The sequence below is a fragment of the Achroia grisella genome, unplaced genomic scaffold, assembly GCF_030625045.1.
Source record: "Achroia grisella isolate CSIRO2021 unplaced genomic scaffold, CSIRO_AGI_Agris_v1 utg295, whole genome shotgun sequence".
Taxonomy (NCBI): domain Eukaryota; kingdom Metazoa; phylum Arthropoda; class Insecta; order Lepidoptera; family Pyralidae; genus Achroia; species Achroia grisella.
In genome coordinates this window covers 829,712-849,433 of record NW_026712783.1, presented here as the reverse complement: position 1 = coordinate 849,433, position 19,722 = coordinate 829,712, and the positions used below count along the sequence as shown (strand labels likewise).

Sequence of the window (19,722 nt, the reverse complement as noted above, 5' to 3'; positions counted from 1 at the left end):
ATTACAATCTTCTGCAATTACGCATACAAATATGTTATTACAAACATTGAAACAATGTCAGAAAAGTCTTAAGCGATCTGGAAACAATTTTGTCCAATATAATTTAATAATCTTCATTTAAAGTTTAGCGTTTATTTTATTCCAATGGAATTACAAACAAAAAAGTTAGCAACTATAAACTATAGTCATAGCGAATAGGCAGTGTTTATAGCAACCTTTTTATAGTATAACTTTTTACACATGTATTCAACTAAATTAGTTTAATTTGGCTTACCTACCTATTACTACTAAGAATGAAAATATTTTTACTTGTTACACAAAAAAAAATACAATTTGGATCATTAATTGTGGTACTAAATAGGTCTCCACTCAGCATATGCCGTGACGAGGTGCCACGACGCTGGTACTCCACTACTAATACTAGGGCAACATAAGTCTGAGAAATTACTCACTATTTAATTACATTAAGAACCTATGTTAATAAAATTAAGGTCCTGTTTATCAAACAGGGACTTGACAGGGGGAGGGGTGTACTAGTCTATATACCAAAAACAATGTCATGACCTGAAATTGGGACGAAAAATCACGCAAATTTCACTAGTAAATTAGATTAACACAAAGCAATGTGAACTTTGAACAGAATATTGAATATTTATCGTGATTGATTTGATCTTAACCCAGTAATTGCGATCCTGTCGTACAGTTAAGTAGGTAAGTATGTTATCTATTTGCTAATGAAATAATTGAAAAAGCGATTATTTAAATCTTATTAATTAATATTATAAACGCGAAAGTTTGTGCGTATGGATGCATGTTTGTTACTCTTTCACGTAAAAACTACTGAACGGATTTTGATGAAACTTTATAGTAATATAGCTTATACATCAGTATAACATATAGACTATACTCACGCGGGCAAAACCGCGGGCTCAGCTAGTACATAGATATTGTTTATCATTAGATATTATACAAAATGACAACCAATATTAGAATCTAGATTTCCAGGTACTGTCTACAATCGAGGTCAACGTACTAAATACGCTAAAACAAAGGAGTCGAATTTATATTAAAAAAAAAACATTATCAATGACTACGCTTCAAAGCGAAGTAGTTCTTACGAATTCGTCGTAAAGTACACATCTGTTTACGTGTAATTAGATTCAAAACAATCCGCTCTATCAATCGACAATCGATTGTATTGCTATAGTGTTAAGATCGATATGTTCAATGAGAGTTCTTTTTTTTCAAATAGGACATGTGTCGGTCATCGACTGCATAGTTGTTTATAACGCATTCTTTGTGCATCTGTCATAAGTTATGAGCACAAAAATATGATCTTAAAGCTATTACACACTGCCCTAAAATCAGGGTTATATACGTTATATTACTATTAGTATAGTAGTATATATACTAGTTACCCGCCCCGGCTTCGCATGGGTGTACATATTATTTTGAAGCACTCTATCTATTGCTAAAAAACTGCACTAAAATCCGTTGCGTAGTTTAAAAGATCTAAGCGAACAGACAGTGGAAGCGACTTCATACTATGTAACGATATTGATACAGCAGTGGGGAGCGACCTAGATCGCCAAGTATAGGTAAATCAGTATCATTTTTAAAGTCTATACCTATAGTTGCTAAATCGTAATCATTTTCATTTACTTATTCATTTGTACATTTTATAATGTTACAATAAGGGTTGACATAATATTACTATAAAAGCACAATTTGGGACTACTCCAATGCTATATCCGCAGCTGGCCTTTACAGCTTCACCGGACGATAGGGGGCGAGTGCAGATGGCACTCTAAACCAAAGGATCCTTCCTTTGGTTTAGAGTGGAGCGGCTCCTTATGGAGCGGCTGAAGGCCGGGAGTTGGCCCGACAGGTCTAGGTAACGAACTTTGTACAAGGGTGAGCATAATAGATCTATGTAGGCCGCAGTGCTGCAAGTCTAAGCAACTGACAAATAGCCCAAATAAAAACAATATACCATTTAATACAACAAAGTGCCAGGTGGTGGCTAACCGAATTTTTCGTATATGGCACAATTACGTGAATATGCAATTATGTAAAATATAAAATACCCATAATAGAACACAACTGTTCGTTTCGCGCACAATGTATAAAATTGCAACACTTGTATTGTGGGTATAAAAGGTTGACTCACACCATCGAATCCATACACTTGCGCCATTGCGCATTACCGACCATAGACAGCAACTCTATTTCTATAAAATATAACGAAGTCTATTTCCTAATAGTCTAAATTAATATGTAAATAATATTGATTGATAGCTTCATAATTATTTATGTACCATATTTGGAACGTCAAGCTAACTGACGGACCTCCCTGATGGTAAGTGGTAACAGTCGCCTGAACAGCACTAACATATAAACAGAATTGTTTGATAGCTTTATATCTATTTATGTAAATAATTGGAATTGATAAGTAACTGATGGTCTACCTGATGGTAAGCCGTCACCGTCGCCGTATATACATTAACGTGTATCACGTTATCATATAACGATTGTGATTCATGTGTTGCTTTTGGAGGACTAATCTGTCATGCCTCTCAAAGCCTTTGCGGCTGAAATAGGTGGGACTGAGGTACCCATGCAGATGATTTTTAGAGTCTCCCCTCTGGTAAAACAGTACCCTAAGGTCCCTAAGGTATACCCAAATTAATTGTGTAATGTATGAATTATTTGTTAGCATTTCTTACACTTATCAATTACTATAAAACATAAATTGAGTACACATTTTAAAATATATTTTTGGTACATCTTAAGTAGCATGATTAAATTTATGGCACCTTGGCAAGATGGCAACATTTTCAAGAATATTTTTATGCTATGTTTATTAGCCATACAACTAACGGTAAAAGTTAAAACAGAATTGTCTCTTCAATATTATGAACGAAGATAACAACGCAGTATATAAAGAAAATAAACATTGAACACGACTGCATTGTAATGCATTCAATTTTAACTTTTAATTCTAAATGCATAAGATACAAAGGTCTTGATACAAAACTACTTGGAGATAGTACCAAAATTAGCACACTGCGCGAACAACTGGGTCACGGTTCGAAAGAGAGACGGAGGATAAACTATACTAACGTGTTAGAAAGGAACAGGTATAGAGACGCGATATATGTATGTAGCTTAATGTAATTTAAATGTACTTATACCTAATGATTGTTACAGACTAGTTTCTCAATTAGTTATTTTTTAATTATGCAATTAAGGCATTAAAATCGGCTATGTCATTATATCTTAACATAGTTAATAAATTTAAGATAATAAATAATTTTATAATTCAGTTTACCCGTGATCATGGCGGTTGAAACACTGCCGAAATATCGGGAACTCAATAAATATAAAACGTGGTAAGATCCCGTGATTTTTACTAATTATACATATAAATAATGACCGCGACATATACAGCGATAAAACAGTAAATAAATAATTTTACTCAGAAAATATACTACTTTCAGATATATTAAAATTCACTCGCCTTGATATCACTATTGCAAATAATGAGTTCTTTGCAGAGCCTAATAAATTTGCACATGATATTTTTTTTAATTTAATTGGTATTGTTACATAGTACTAAATAAAGTCGCTCCCGCTGTCTGTACGCTTGTATCTTTTAAATTACGCAACACATTTTAATGCAGTTTTCAAGAATAGATAAAGAGGAAGGTTTTTATGTATAATACATGCGTGTTAGTATGGAATAAGTCGAGCAATAGATGGAGTGAAGGTGTATGTAGTATGTATATTGCACTGGTAAGTAAGTGGTAAGTAAATACATACGTACGTACATGACGTACATGTAAATACTTGTATCATGCTTTAAAACATTTAGATAATTTGACCAAATCGTTGGTTAATTTCTGACAATCTCAACACAATAACCTCTAATCAAATTTCAATTCAGATGGTCGCGGGTTTGATTCCACGGCCGATACAATCATTTGTATTAATAACAATTATTGTTTGTATCCCTCTAGAAAACATTCTATGTATAATATGTATATGTATATATGTATTAACAAAAAATATGTATTTATGTATTTGTATGCGTATAGTACACACCACAGAGAAGCTTACCTTGGGACTATATGCCCTGAGATATAAAAAAAACAATTTCTGTGTATGTACAATAAAGCTAACCAGATAAACTAATTCTAATATTTATTCTAGTGATTCATATGTTGCGAAAGATATAAAATGTTTCTTCATAATATAAGAAAGTGATAACACTGATATGTTTACAATGAAGTCTTATCTGAACGAGTTTTTATTGCATTATTTTTGTAACAAAGTCAAGTTATATCTAACAAGCCGACTTTGTTCACGTCGACGACATAAAATGTAGCCTTTTGAGAAATGCAAAAAGTAATCCCAGAAGGGGTAGTCAACTGTTAACATTGTGTGAATGTATTTGAATATAACTTAATAGGCGCGAACAAATAAAAGACATCTCTCCGGATAATTTACGTTTGTTATCATCATTTCCTTTAGCGGAGAAATAATTACATGCAATAAAGGCAAAGTTGTTTAGTGTCGGTCTGATTCGAACTCACGACTTTTGACGACGACTTGCGGTTAAAATCCACTTACCCAAAACGATCTTTAAAAAAAAACTCTATCTATTAATTACATATATCATAAACGCAAATTAATTTTCAGCATTATTTATCGATATCCTATCTACGGATTTATAATGAAATTAACGGTTTAGTAGTTCTTAAAAAAAAGTTGATTCTATCTGGTTCCAACCGAACAACTGGTTTGGCTTGATCAGCTGATCGAGTGTCGCGACGTTGCCGCCCCTACGCAGTTAGTTGGCGAGAGTGAACAAGATTGTTCTGCACTCCACAACAATGTAGTAGCAAGTTTCACCTGTACATGTGGCGAGAATGCGTTCTCTATGTAAAAAAAAAAATAGCAGACTCATATAACGAAACGAAAACGGCTACTGTACTACAAAACGGCTACAAAATATTTTTTTTTACTTGGTTCATAGAAAATGTACAGTACATGTAAGTATATTGAAAATACTATTATTACAAAAAAACATCTTGATTAAGCAAGATGATTTAAAAATAAGTAACTATAACTTAGAACCTTCCTTTTGAAATCGGCTGTAAACACAACTAGGTAATGAGATGAGATTTATGCAACAAGAGTAAGTCAAGGCCAGAGATATTCATGTATTTTTCAGTATTCGTGTTTTCTGCAAGGATTTGTTGGTCAGGGTCAGTTTGTGATAATACATAAAATATTCTTCATACCATTTTCTACTGACTTTAAAAAGGCAAAGGTTCCCAATTATGACTACCTCGGTGGTTTAGCGGATTAGCATATCGCTTTACTGTCGATGGTTGGAGGTTCAATTCCTCGCACAGTGTAAACATTTGTCGGTATTCACGAATACGAAAGTATGTATTTGTCTGTACGCATTTGTAAAAAAAAAAGATTTCTATCAGCTGTCTAGCACACATAACATAAGCTCTCCTTGCCTTGGGACTAGATGGGGCTGTATGAATTTTCCGGGGTAAAAAAAAATAGCCTGCATCTGATGATGGACTGGGTGAACTATTTCATTCCTTATTCTTTCAACCTTCATACTTCATTGATAGACCACCGGCGAGGTGCATCCCACATCCCAGAAGCATTGATAAACCTTCGTAGCAAGGAAATTTTAAATACATACATAATATTTTGCATATGCTTGAAGCATTTAATTTTTACAAATACATAAACGGAAATAAAGAAATAAAATACATAAAAGAATATATCTTCACGCCCATTACTGATTAGACAGAAAAAATATCTTACTTTATAATCTCCTGTAGCAGTTACTTTAAATCGTCCTGAAAACGTTCCGGAAACATTTTAATTACAAAATTATTATCATTGCCCTAAAATCATTTCGTATTAATTTAATTTCCGCTCTCCGCCAATGAGTAATTTGGATTTGTGATAAACCGATAAGCGATAAAATTTTAGAAATACAATTCATGATTATATTTTTTAATCATTATTATATCGAAAAACATTTTTTTTAATAAGTATTTTTATTATTATTGTCGCACTTTTAACATATTTTTTGTTCCATGTCAATAATATTTGAATTAAACATATATTTCTAAAATAAAAATAAACAATCTAAATTTAAACAAGTTTGATTGTTTAAATTTAGAATGTTATTTTTTAACTAAGAATAATTTTTGGCGATAAGCTAAAAACAATGGTGTTTAACGTAATACAAACCACTTAATAAAAAAAAATAGGTGAGACTAAAGTTCCTACACAGACAACACTTTACTATGTCTACCTCAGATAATTTACCGCATTACTACAAAATCTCAAAGCAGCTTTCAACAATGAATGAAGTGAAATTTCATCTCCATGTTGGATGGCTGCCAATGCCACCACACTTGGCGACTCCGTTTAATTTCATATAAGAATCAATAGCAGTTGCCATGCAAGTTTAAACCTACTTCAAATATTTTTTATGTTAATTTATATGGAACGAAGTGGGAGCGAGAGATTTTGAATCTGTATACTGAACTGGACGGTAGGGAAAAAATTTTAAGTCTATAAGCTGCATAATGTCTTAGATGAATAAATTTTGAATACAAGCAAAATCTTTAAAAGTACAAAATATTAATAGATACATGTCTTAAAAAATAAATAGACAGACAATGGTGAAGAAGGTTATGCGCTGCAAAAGCAGCGCACGTAAACATTTCTTCCAAACCTACAAGTCCTTTGAGTGACTGAAAGGATTTTTTCTGGATTCCGCACGGTGAATTCATGTAATGCTAAAAAGTTTGTCTCACTCCACTACGGAAATCCTAAGATTTTTGTTATAAACTTACCACCTCAATAAGATTTAGGAGATTATTAATAAAGTGGACTAATGACAAATGCAAACAATCCTGGTTGTTTCTTAGTGAATTCACCACAATGGGCTAACTGACCTAACTACCTGGTTATCCTGTCATCCTGGTGCCCGTCCGGTGTACACCGATATCGCAGGCACCAGTCCATCTATTTTATAGCCTATTTTGTGCCTCATTGCTAGACAATATTCCCCCCTCCTCCCTCTCCCACTCTCCAAACCTCTATATCCCCCGTTAATCTTAGTTCATTAAAAAACAAATAGTATATAGCGGTCAACTAGGTCAAAGTTTTAAACATCACAGGAAAAAACAAAACAAAAAATTAACAATGTTTTGATCTAAGACTGTTTGCTCATTCTATAAGAGCAAAACCGATAACCTACATATCTAAACTGCACAGTACCGATTGAAATGTCTACTCTGATTACGATAAGAAAAAAACAATAATCTGGTTTCTTGCGAAGTGCATTCACGTCAAACGGAGAACATTCGCAATATATCAGGTTACCAGTTATTACGATTCGCGACAAACGTCTTGAACAAACCTATGGAGAATAGTATATATTTAAAAAGTATACTCCTATAATCTTTATTATATAGCATAAAACAAAGTCGCCACTGCTGTCTGTTATATCTTTTAAATTACCCAAAGAATTTTAATGCAGTTTTCAACAATAGATAGAGTGATTCAACAGGAAGGTTTATATACATATAATACATACGTGTTATAGTATAGAACAAGTTGAGAAATTCAAAGATTTGTAATGCATCCGTGCGAAGCCGGGACGGGTGGTTAGTAATATTATAAAACGAGAAAGAGAGAGTAAGTGCAGATTTTATTACATGGAAAGTAAACTTAGTAACATACATATTTGAGAGTTTTTATTAAATGTATGATTACGGAACCGTCGGCAGTAAGGGCGTATGCTGACAGTCTAAGGTGATAAGATGATAATAAATCAGGTATTAGCTCATCCTAATTTCCAGGGGAACCAAGTGTAGGTCAACCGACACATTGTTAGCATATTGGGTAAAAAAATGGGTAATAGAGTCTCAATATTCTTTCACTGGTTAATAGGTGATTTAAAATGTATCTATAATATGTACTGTACCAATTATTATCCATTTCCATCAGATGGGCCAATTGCTTCTCATTCCAGTGGCATAAAATGGATCATGACACCGTTGACTATATCCGGATAAAAAGTAACCTGACATTGAGGTTGACGAAGCTGCAATCGGGTCAAAAGCTTCAAAGCATTCGTGGCCCGGGTCCCCATCAAATTAACAATCGGTTCAGTAGTTTAGGAGTCCATCGCAGACAACCAACTTGACACGTAATTTTAATATATAAAAATTTATAACATAATATGGACCTAGTAGTCTGAAATAAATAAATAAAAAATACACCTAGTTCATAATCAACAGCGTTCTTTAACAGTGTTAATTAATTCAACTACTGCACATTGTCATATAGTTCGCGTTTTGATTGAGTGGCAAAAGTATTATAAACTTACTGCTTTGACGTTAGAGTTGAATATCGATTAACAGTAACAAGCAGGTGGAACGGAAAGTGCTTGCAATGTTGACTTTCTATTGTGTAGTTTCATTCATTACTAACAGCTGACTTCGTCTATATTAACGAGGATTTAAATCAAGCGAGCTAATCTTCGCTCTTTCCTATGATTATTCTTCAGATTTATCCTATTCTTTAGAATCAAACTAAGCGTAATCATATGAGGAAAGTAGACCAAATGGCTAGGACAATTGTCAAGGATATTTAGGAGTATAATTAACTATAGAAATCAATATTTTTAGCCCGAATATGGTTGTATAGTTGTTTCTATAGGCAATAATGGAATACTGTTATTTCTTGTGCTATACAAATATATTACAATTTAAAAAAAATCTGTCAGCTTGTTTACCATTCTAATTAAAAAAAAAACAAAAACATTATGATTTACATAGCGGCCCATCAGCCGAAGCCTGTATACAGATTACGTAAATAGGAATTAAAACATAATGACGTTACATCCAACGTCAGTACGTAGGCATAGTTCAATGGTAGAACAAGTGCTCTTGACCCAGTTTATCCGTACTTACATAAAATCAATCCATACAGGTGACAGAGGCACACTTTCTGATATGAATTACAATTAACATTCACTTAGATACATTTATTTGAATTCAATTTGTATTCATTCAAATAAATGTATGTAAGTAAATGCTTGTACCGTGTAAGGAATCGAATCCGCTATAATTGAAGGTGTGCTAAACCGTCAGACCACAAGGCACTTCATTAGTTTCACGAAATCTAGTTTCATGAAAGACTTAGAATATAATGACTGGAAATTTAAAATAAACTCGACTCACGCGTTATCTAAAGCTTACGGGCTTAGGATATAGATTCAAGAAATATAGTTATATGGAAAACTTTGAGTACGATGAACGAACACATTCGAAATTTAAAAACAAACTGGTCTGACGCGTAAGCTATTGCCTACGGGCCTAGAGTATAATTTCACGAAATCTAGTTTCATGGAAGACTAAGTTCGATGAAAGAAAACTCGTTCGAAATTTAAAACAAACTCGGCTCACTCTTAAGCTAACACCTACGGGCGTAGACTATAGTTTAACGAAATCTAATTATATGAAAGATTTTGAGTATGATGAACAAAAACTCGGTCGAAATAAAAACAAACTTCGCTCAAGCAGCTAACTGCTCTAGGCGTAACTATAGTTTCACAAAATCTAGTTTCTTGGAAGACTTTGAAAATGACGAACGAAGAATCGTTCGAAATTCAAAAACAAAATCGTCTCACGCGTAAGCTATTGCATACAGGCGTAGATTGTAATTTAACGAAATCTAGTTTCATGGAAGACTAAGTATAATGAAAGAAAACTAGATCGAAATTTAAAACAAACTCGGCTCACGCTTAAGCTAACGCCTACGGGCATAGACTATACTAAGATTTACTAAGCTTAATAAGATTTTTTCGATTATTAACTTCAGTTAATGGGATTTCGTGTTTGAAAGTGTAGTTATAATTATGTTATAATCGCTTTATTTACTGTGACTAATATCACTATAGAACTTAAGTTATATACTTGACGGTAGGGAAAAAAATTAATACAAAAACTTGACATTCATAAATGGCTAATATATCCTACATGAATAAATGATTTAGATTTGATTTGATTATACATATATGTCGAGAACGTAGATGGAGATAATAAAAATTTCAAAAATAATTTTACGAGTAAATCCAAAAAAAGTATCACAATAGAGTTGTTCAGTTCTTCATAGAAGATTTTAAAAATGGCTTCAAATTTATAATCGTTTAACGTTGAACTTACGCTTGTACTGTAATGTACCTTAGAGATCGTAAAAGTAATGATTCCGAGTGTTATAATAAATATTAAATTATACTCCATTATAAGATTACTAACATTAAATAAGACACTTATACCGAAAAATAATCTTCGAGCATATAACACTTTTAACCTCTTCTCATTTCAACATATCCAGTTGTAGTTTACCTTTGTATTTACTTAAAAATGATTAACAGTGTAATATCACATTACAGTTCATACTATTATAACTGCTCTCAAATTATTAATATTCACTAATATTAAGCTTGCGTGTAATATCTTCGACCCAAATACTCACGCGCTCAAAATTCGTAAAAAAATATGAATTCATCTTTTCACTCTTGTACATATATATGTAATATACGTATTAATATAAGGTTCAATACTCACAATATCGTGCCCCTGATTGCCGCTGCGGACGACTTCCGGCGCCATATACTCTATGGTACCACAGAAGCTGTACGCTCTGCTCTCACCGCCACAGAACTCTTTGGACAATCCAAAGTCTGTTAGCACTATGTGGCCTTCGGCGTCAAGGAGTATATTTTCTAGTTTGATGTCGCGGTAGATTATGCCGAGCTGTTGAATAAAAATTACAGTTTTACAAATATATGAATGCATAATAAGCACTATGAACTGAGGAAAAAAATAAGTAGCAAAAATATCTACCAGTTGACAATCGAAGAAACAAGCGTGGATGGTAAAAAAAATATGACATCCATAGGAGGCCCAAAGATCCTATATGAATAAATATTTTATTTTTTTGGAGACAAAAACAAGGAAGTGTTTAAAATCATCAAAATTAAAGTAACATTGCTTATTACCGGTACCTACCTATACATTACAGAAGACAGAGACTATATAACTATACAATAGTGAACGGCCAGTGGTCGAAATTCGACCATAATTAATTAACAAAAGAGTATAAGAGTATAATCTATCATGGTATGGGCATGTAATGCGTAGGAATGAAGATAATATTTTAAGGAAGATGTTACATATGAAAGTGGTTGGTTGTAAGGGCAGAGGAAGGCCGAAAAAGAGATGGATGGACTGTGTGAATGATGATATGGTAAGAAAGGCAGTAAATAACGAGATGACTGCGAACAGGGATGATGGAAGACATATTACGCCGACCACAAATAAATGGGATAAGGAAGAAGCAGATGACGATGATTTTTAATAAACAATAAAAAAAAAATATTAGCTCTCTGTACTCCTTCTCTATGTGTGCGAAATTTCATATTCCTGCGACCACGTAATTTCCTAAGGGGTATAATTTTTTCTTCGCGTATTAACTACAATATACTGTAATTTTGACATATGTACACTGATATTTAATGTCACACGACCTCTACGTTACATCACGATAATAGAAATAGATCAATCATTCATACAAATCGTGGAAATTAATTAAAAATAATAATTATGCGCATGTGTTATTACAAGGTTGATATGACGAAGGCAATTAGTAGAACTTACTAACAATGTTAATACTAGGTCTTTCATGTTTAGCTCTAATTATTGGAGAAATATAATATTATTAATGAAAACGACAAGAATTGGTAGACATTAGTAAAGCTGTAATACAAGAAGTACAGTGACGATTTTCTATATGGAAATGAAATGGTTACGTGATGGAGTTTAACGGATGATAAACTATCCACCGATAGCTCATTGGGGGAAAATTACAGGATAAGAAAGTCTGAGGTCAAATTAATTTACATACACATTATTTTTTACATATAAATAAAATTGGAGTGTCTGATTGTAATATTGAAATAACCGTTTTTACTACATGTATATTAATATAAATACAGTACATACACCAAAATATAATTTTTTACCATTTTTGTCTGTCTGTCTGTTTGTTCCGGCTAATCTCTGAAATCGCTGGACCGAATCTGACGGGACTTTTATTGGCAGGTAGCGGATGTAATAAGGAGTAACTTAGAGTACTTTTATCTTAGAAAATTAAAGTTAAATTCCACGCGAACGAAGTCGCGGGTACAGCTAGTATCATATATAAACGTACCTTATGCAACTGCTCGAGAGCGAGTATAATTTCCGCTATGTATATCCGAACTTCGCTTTCGTTGAAATACTCCCTCTGGTAGAGATGCGTAAACAATTCCCCACCGGCCACATAATCTGTGAACAAATTGATAACATTCATTACAATTGGAATAATTAATCGTAAATCTATACTAATATTACAAAGCTGAAGAGTTTGTTTGTTTGTTTGAACGCGCTAATTTCAGGAACTACTGGTTCGAATTGAAAAATTCGAAAGCTTTAAGCTATATAACATTACGTTACGACCAATAGCAGCGGAGTTGCAATGAAAAATATTTCAAAAGATGGAGAAATGAACTGCAGACGAAGTTGCGCAGGCCAACTAGTGCAGTGCACCTCAGTGTATACATAACTAGCTGAATTCGTACGGATACATTATAAATCTTTAAATTTCTCAGCTTTCTGTATTACAACATAATATAAACCTTCATCTTAAATCATTATTGAGGATTCTATTCTATTCTACTATTTAAAGATTAGTCAACAAAACAGCGCTTAATATTTTCAAAAGATTATTAATATATCATCTCAAATATTCTATACTGAGGAAATAAAAACAATCGCACCGAAGAATATCTTTCAATTGTTGTATCTGACGGATAGGTAGGTCCTAGTGCTTATAGTCTAAGCACCGAGCAATAGCCCCAAACCTCTTAATAAAAGTCTGCATCGGTATATGCAATATTAGATAGGATTACCAAATAAATGGAGACAGAGAATTATCTTCCATTATTTAGTACGAATACAATATGTAATATTTTGCAGCACAACCAACTGCGTCGCGTCTTAAACGTTTTATTTACTTTATTTCGTATCTATATATAGTACAGTTCACTTAAAAAACAAGTTACATGTTGTTACTGTATTGTAAAATCTTAAGCACACGAAATCTTAAAAATGTATATCAATTTTTACACAACGCTATCTAGACTTAAGTTAAGCTAGTTAGAGCTTGTGTTATGGGTACTACACAACTGATACAAATACATATACAAGGCAGCGTGCTTACTTCCTTGAATGCTATTGATGGGCAAAAGTATGAGTAATTTTGAATAAGGCACAGAAATATGACCCTTATGGGGTCAGACCTTGTAGTCGACACTACACATATAAATATTAATATATACTCAATATGCTAATTTAAAACAAGGAAATGAAAGACAGATTTGGAGTCGTGTCGTATCAAGGTAAAGAGCATGATGGAAGATCGTGGAAAGTGGTAAGAGCTCCACCTACAAGAGCATCGCTGTTAAATTATGTATGAATGAATGATAATTTTGTAGTAATTTACATCAGCAAATGGAAGACAGAATTTCGTGTTGAAAGAAAGTCTTATTGTATCAAGGTAAAGAGCATGATGGAAGATCGTGGAAAGTGGTAAGAGCTCCAGCGACAAGAGCTATCATAAATTATGAATGAATGAATGAATGATAATTTTGTACTTTTCTTATACTAACGTTTATATGAAGCCGAGTATACTCTTGTACCAATTTGGGTTACTCGTAATAATATTGATACGGCACACTTGTCCGCTTTATATTGACGTCCTAGATTATATTCATGTTGTATTTATTACGAATTACCTATATAGGTAACCTGGATACATTGGTTCTTGCCTTTTGATGTTGTAATAAAGGTTTAGCTATAAGTAATAATAATAAATCAAACCGCATTTGCTTATTGTTTACTTTTCATATTGGGAACGGAAATTTAAGGGTACTTCTAGTAATTGAAATTTCAAATTAATCACTGTTAAAATATATATATTATATTATTACATTTTTTATTGTTATATATTCATTTGTTAGAGCAATCAAATGTGAAGAAAACTGTTGTTAAAAATCTGAAACTAAAAAAACTGTTGTATAAGTACAGTGTATACAAACATACTTTCATCCAAACTAATATAATATTAATACATAAAATATCTTTTTAATAACAAATATTATTACAGCTATAAAAGAGTTATATATCCTACTAACTACCCGCCCCGGCTTCGAATGGGCGAACATGTATTATACATATAAACATACCCCTTGATTCTTCCTATCTATAGAAACTGCATTAAAATCCGTTACGTAGTTTAAAACATCTAAGCGAGCAGACTTTGAAGGCAACTTCATTTTACACTATGTATGAAACCTCTTATATCTCTATAAGAGGTTTCATACATATTAGTACTTACTTATATAGAGGACTAATTTATACAAACTATCCTGGTATGGACATATAACGCGGAGGAGTTAGGGCCTTAATTTAAAGTGTTTATGATATGAATATAATGAAAGAAAACGATTGAATAAAAGATGGATGGACTGTCTGAATAATGATATGCATAAAGGGAGAATAAGCCAGATATGACGGCTAATAGGATCAGGCAGAAGATGGCATACTGCGCCGCCCCTAAAATAATAAGAAAGACACGGCAATTGGTATAAGAGTCACTTATTTCATCTAACATACTACATAAATGGACAGATGTTAAATTTAATTACCCACAAACTTTCGTTACACGATCATAAAAGTCAACAATAAAAACTGAAACTACAGTTTAAACTACAAGTATATTGAACTTGAAACGAGCACGTGAGCGTTTAACAAAATCTAGACTGAAATATACGAGTGTGACCCAAATCCAGCAGCCCACTGCAATAAAATTATACCTAGTTGTTTTCATATAACTAGTGGTCAAATAATCAACATTAATTCATTTTCATTTTCAACTTTCTCACCACCGCAGGAAAGTTCAAAATTAAAATGTTTCATAACCAACCAGTTACGAGAACATTGTTTAAAATATAACAAGCCATTACTGTAATAATACCTAACAGGTCAATTGACTAAGCAGCAGCTTGCCTAACCGTCAATGCCTAGACATTTCAATAAAAACAGTATCTGTGTATATACTCTGTGCTATATTGAACGATTAGTTTTGTTTTTTATCTTTAGGAATGTTCGAATTAAAAAGTTATTTTAGTGAATCACTATTTGTGTACATACTCTGTGTTGCTTTTAAATGGTTTGTTTTTTTTTATCCTTATGAATGTTCGAATTAAAAAGTTATTTTAGTGAAAGAGTATCGGTGTATAATTCTCTAAAATAACTTTATCGTTTAAAATTAACTTAGTAGTTACTAACTTAATTAGTTTAGTAGTTTACGGTTAGGAATGTTCGAATTAAAAAGTTCATTTAGTGTTGGTAGCCCAAAAATCATTTAAGATTGTAGTCTATATAACGCTAGGACTCAGACGATGTTGCACGGATTAACTAGTAAATAACAAACCAAAATTATACATTACTAATCTATACATATAAATAAAATTGGAGTGTCTGTTTGTAATATTGAAATAACCGTTTTTTACTACATGCATATGAATATAACGGCATATACACCAAAATATCATCTTTTACAATTTTTGTTTGTCTGTCTGTCCGTCTGTCTGTTTGTTCCGGTTAATCTCTGAAATGGTGGGCCCGATTTTGACGGGACTTTTTTGGCAGGTAGCTGATGTAATAAGGAGTAACTTAGACTACTTTTATTTTAGAAAAATTCCTTTCTTTTAGAAATATAAAGTAGATTCCACGCGGACGAAGGCGCGAGTACAGCTAGTTTTTAATAAGGATACATTTGTTGTGCAGTAGGAGATATGTAAAATATGTTTTTAAGATTTATTCAACGGTTTGCGCTGATAATGTTTATATTTATTTATGCCGCCACTCAACTGGAGGTCAAGTTCGCGGCTATGTTTATTATGAAATAACTCAAAGTCACAATAAAGTAAATAACTATATATAATAGTAGCTGTGCCCGCGAATATGAAAAATGTTTGCAACTTAATCGCAAATATGAATACATAAAATGACTGCAATGTGCGAGGAATTGAATCTGCGATCATTTTTTTAGTGTTCAGAGAAAATTAGATCTTATATATATATATATATATTTATATGTGAAGCAAAAACTTTGTACCTCATTTTACGAAAATGCGCGGACGGAGTATAAAATTTCGCACACATATAGTTTACATATAGAAGAGTGCATAATGGTAATATTTTTATTAATTATGCATAAAAATACATTAAATAAGAAAACATTACACACTACCATAAATTTAACACAAACGTATAAAAGTAGTCTTTGACATATGACCTTAGTAATGTTCAAATTTATAATTTAAATTAATTATAGTTGAATTTGGACTATTGGCCACTACTATATATACTATATAAAAAAACTTTGGTACATTGTCAACTCTAGCTAGCATTGCCCGTTCACTCATTACATTTCAACAATGGACTATTTGCAACAAGCTAGCAGGGAAAAGCGCAGCGTCCGGCGGGTCAAGGAGAAATCCAAAACAATATTATGAAATATTTTTATATATGCACTTGGTATAGCATACTTAATTTTGGCAATATATTCCATATTTAATAAAAATGTTGCTCATCTCTAACTCTAGAAGATCGAAAATACATAACAAAACTATTCTTTGGGGACATTCTATAATCTAAATTCAGGACAATTCACACAGCGCCATCTAGACCCTAGTTAAGCTAGCTAAAGCTAGTGTTATGGGTACTAGATAAGTATATACAATTACATATATATATTTGTTTTTTCATAAATACATACATATTATACACAAAAAACACCCAAAGCGATGTGGTAAACCGCTAGACCACCGAGGCCGTCAAATTTAAATATATTTATTACATTTTAATAAATTTATTTATATTCCCAAGCGCACATACAGTACATTGATAATGGAATTTAGAGATATTGTGAGCAAAGGCGCACTTATCCCTAGAAGAGATCTCTTTCATTCAAACCAATACAGTGGTATAGGAGGTATTGAGTGGGTAACTGGTGCAAAAAAACAAAAACTACTAAATCAAATACGATTAACAAATTGTCAACGTATTAGAACCCAAAACATTGTTTTAAAAAAAAATTACTAGTAAGAATTTTTTTGTTTTTGGGCACTAATTTCAGAAACGGCAACTGAATTTGTTATTATCCCTCAATTTTTTTTTTAGCTGTCATAGACTTACCGTTTTCCGCGACTCCACCTGCTTATTGAAGGTCTGCCCTGTTACATTGTTCCAATCAATTTTAATGTTAAATTTCAATAAGAACAGTTCAGCTAAAGATTTGTGAAATTGTAACAAGGAGACAATTTCGCATTTATACATTATTTCAACATAAAATATAACAAAATGGTCAATTGCAAGACGCAACTGCGCGAGTTATGTAAAACAATAAAACAAAATGGCGGACTGTCAAGGATACACTGTAATAATAGACTCGGTACAAGTTTACAGGAGGCAGCAGTAAAACTACATAATGCGATAAAATCTATGTTAAAAATGCAAGATTTATTCAATTGTATTTATTTCAATATTCACCATCAGATGGGCTGTAAGCTTGATTGCTACCATAGTTGTATTAAAAAACAACAACACTATGTACAAAGTCATCTGCGTGGGTAAATCTCCCTTACTTAATTTAGCTGCCAAGTAGTTTGCGTAAGCTGTTTCGGTTGCAGAGAACCAAGGGAAATTACATGAAATGAAAGAATAACATCTCAGTAATCCGGGATGGCAAGCGCTGAGGGGTGACCGTGACAGCCCTCAGCGCTTGCCACATACCACAGGCAACCATTACCACATCTTATTATCACTTGTAGATGGTTTGTCATTAAAATTCTCTGTTAATTTTAATTAGGTAATGTAATTTTCCTGGTGCAATCAAGAGTATAAAAATAAATAAAATTGCATAAAAAGTTCTTCAGTACTGTTACGGAAGGAAGGATGGACTGTATTAAGGCTGGTTAAAAATGAGACACGTTCACCTAGGAAGGTGAGGTAAAATAGATGTAATCAGCTCGCTAGCAAAAATATAAAGACAATATGGCATAAGAAAACAAACGGTATATAAAAACAGAACGTCAAAATATAAAATTCAAATATATATAAAAAACATAAAAACTATCAAAAAGGTTGCCATCGGCAAGTACTATACTCATACAAGAGATAGTCAGTCTACTATCAACTCCGTCCGTTCCGCCGTTTAATTGTGATTATAAGAGTAAGACCGCAGATTACAAAATAGTAAAAATGCTTTAAACTGAATGTTGTAATCAAATAAAAGAGGAAAGTAGCATTAAAATCGGCGCTCAACATTTGGTAATAGGAATATCCTGTATTCTTAAATCAGTAAAAATTAATTAATTATATTTTATCAAATTAGTTGTTATTTTTGGGAAGTCCATTTCATTATTTAATGGATTTATATTATTTTGTTTAATTATGCTACCATTTGTATGTGTGACACTACAAATATTCAATGCGGAAACCTGACCACCGCTACTAGAAGCGTTAGATCTACTCTATTGGTGATCAAATTCCGGCCGTTATTGAGTCTACGCCCAATTTGCGACGCGTGTTTCGCGTCTGAACGAGCCATTATCAAGCAGTGGATATGGTTCGGATATAGCTTGGAAGCCTAGTGTTGATTGGTCGGCGATCAAAATGCGACTGCGAATTAATTGTTTATAGAAAACCATATCTCCTAACAAGTTACACATGATTTTGGTAATTCGCCTAACAATGTGTGTCAAGGCAATCAAAAGTTACCATAGTCTACCATAAAGTTCAATTATAATCGTTAAAGCAATTCCACAATAGGTTCGAAACGTCACAAATTAAATTCACATTGACGGCTATTTGGAAAAAAATTGCAAGCAATCATAGCATTGTCCATGGTATTGAAATGTGTATAATTTTGAATACCAAATCGTGAACAAAATTTATGTATTTCATAATTTGTTTTTAATGTGTTCGTGAAAGTTTAACTTGGAAACTACGAAGCGAAACATATATATGCTAAGTGCCACTATGCAGAACGGAAAATAATAGATGGACTAAACGAGTAATAGAGTACCAATGGAACATAAACGAAAACAAGGACAACCTTAAAAACGATTGAGGGATATTTTACATAAAAAGTTGGACAGGGTTGGAAGAGAAAGGCGCGGAAAAGGCTCGTTTTTTACGGACTACTCTAAAATAGTTGGCCTTTACAGCTTCACTTCGGATGATAGGAAGCAAATGCAGATGGCAGTCTAAACTCTGAGGACTTATTGAGCGGCTGAAGGCACCGGCAAGGGCTGGAACTTTGGTTCAGGCTGTCCTAATTTCGATTCCAGTTTAAATTAGACGGGGAATCGATCAGAGATGCGAGGAAAGGCACCTATGGAGAAATTTAGGGGAGGTCTACACCTTAGAAGCGAATTGCTAAGGATATGTCCTTAATATAAAACTGCAACTGCATTTGCCACGATGGGCGAAC

At 32.9% G+C, this 19,722-nt stretch overlaps 1 protein-coding gene across 1 annotated transcript in view; it reads right to left on the bottom strand.

Annotated features, from left to right (window-relative positions):
• The window catches only part of LOC131843329 (ribosomal protein S6 kinase alpha-5-like), a 99,408-nt gene that overhangs the window by 40,488 nt on the left and 39,198 nt on the right, over positions 1-19,722 (bottom strand). The window contains exons 5-6 of the mRNA XM_059191955.1: positions 12,331-12,446; positions 10,686-10,874 (exon numbers count right to left, since the gene is read on the bottom strand). Coding sequence (XP_059047938.1) covers positions 10,686-10,874; positions 12,331-12,446 — 305 coding nt within the window. The remainder of the gene's footprint in view (positions 1-10,685; positions 10,875-12,330; positions 12,447-19,722) is intronic.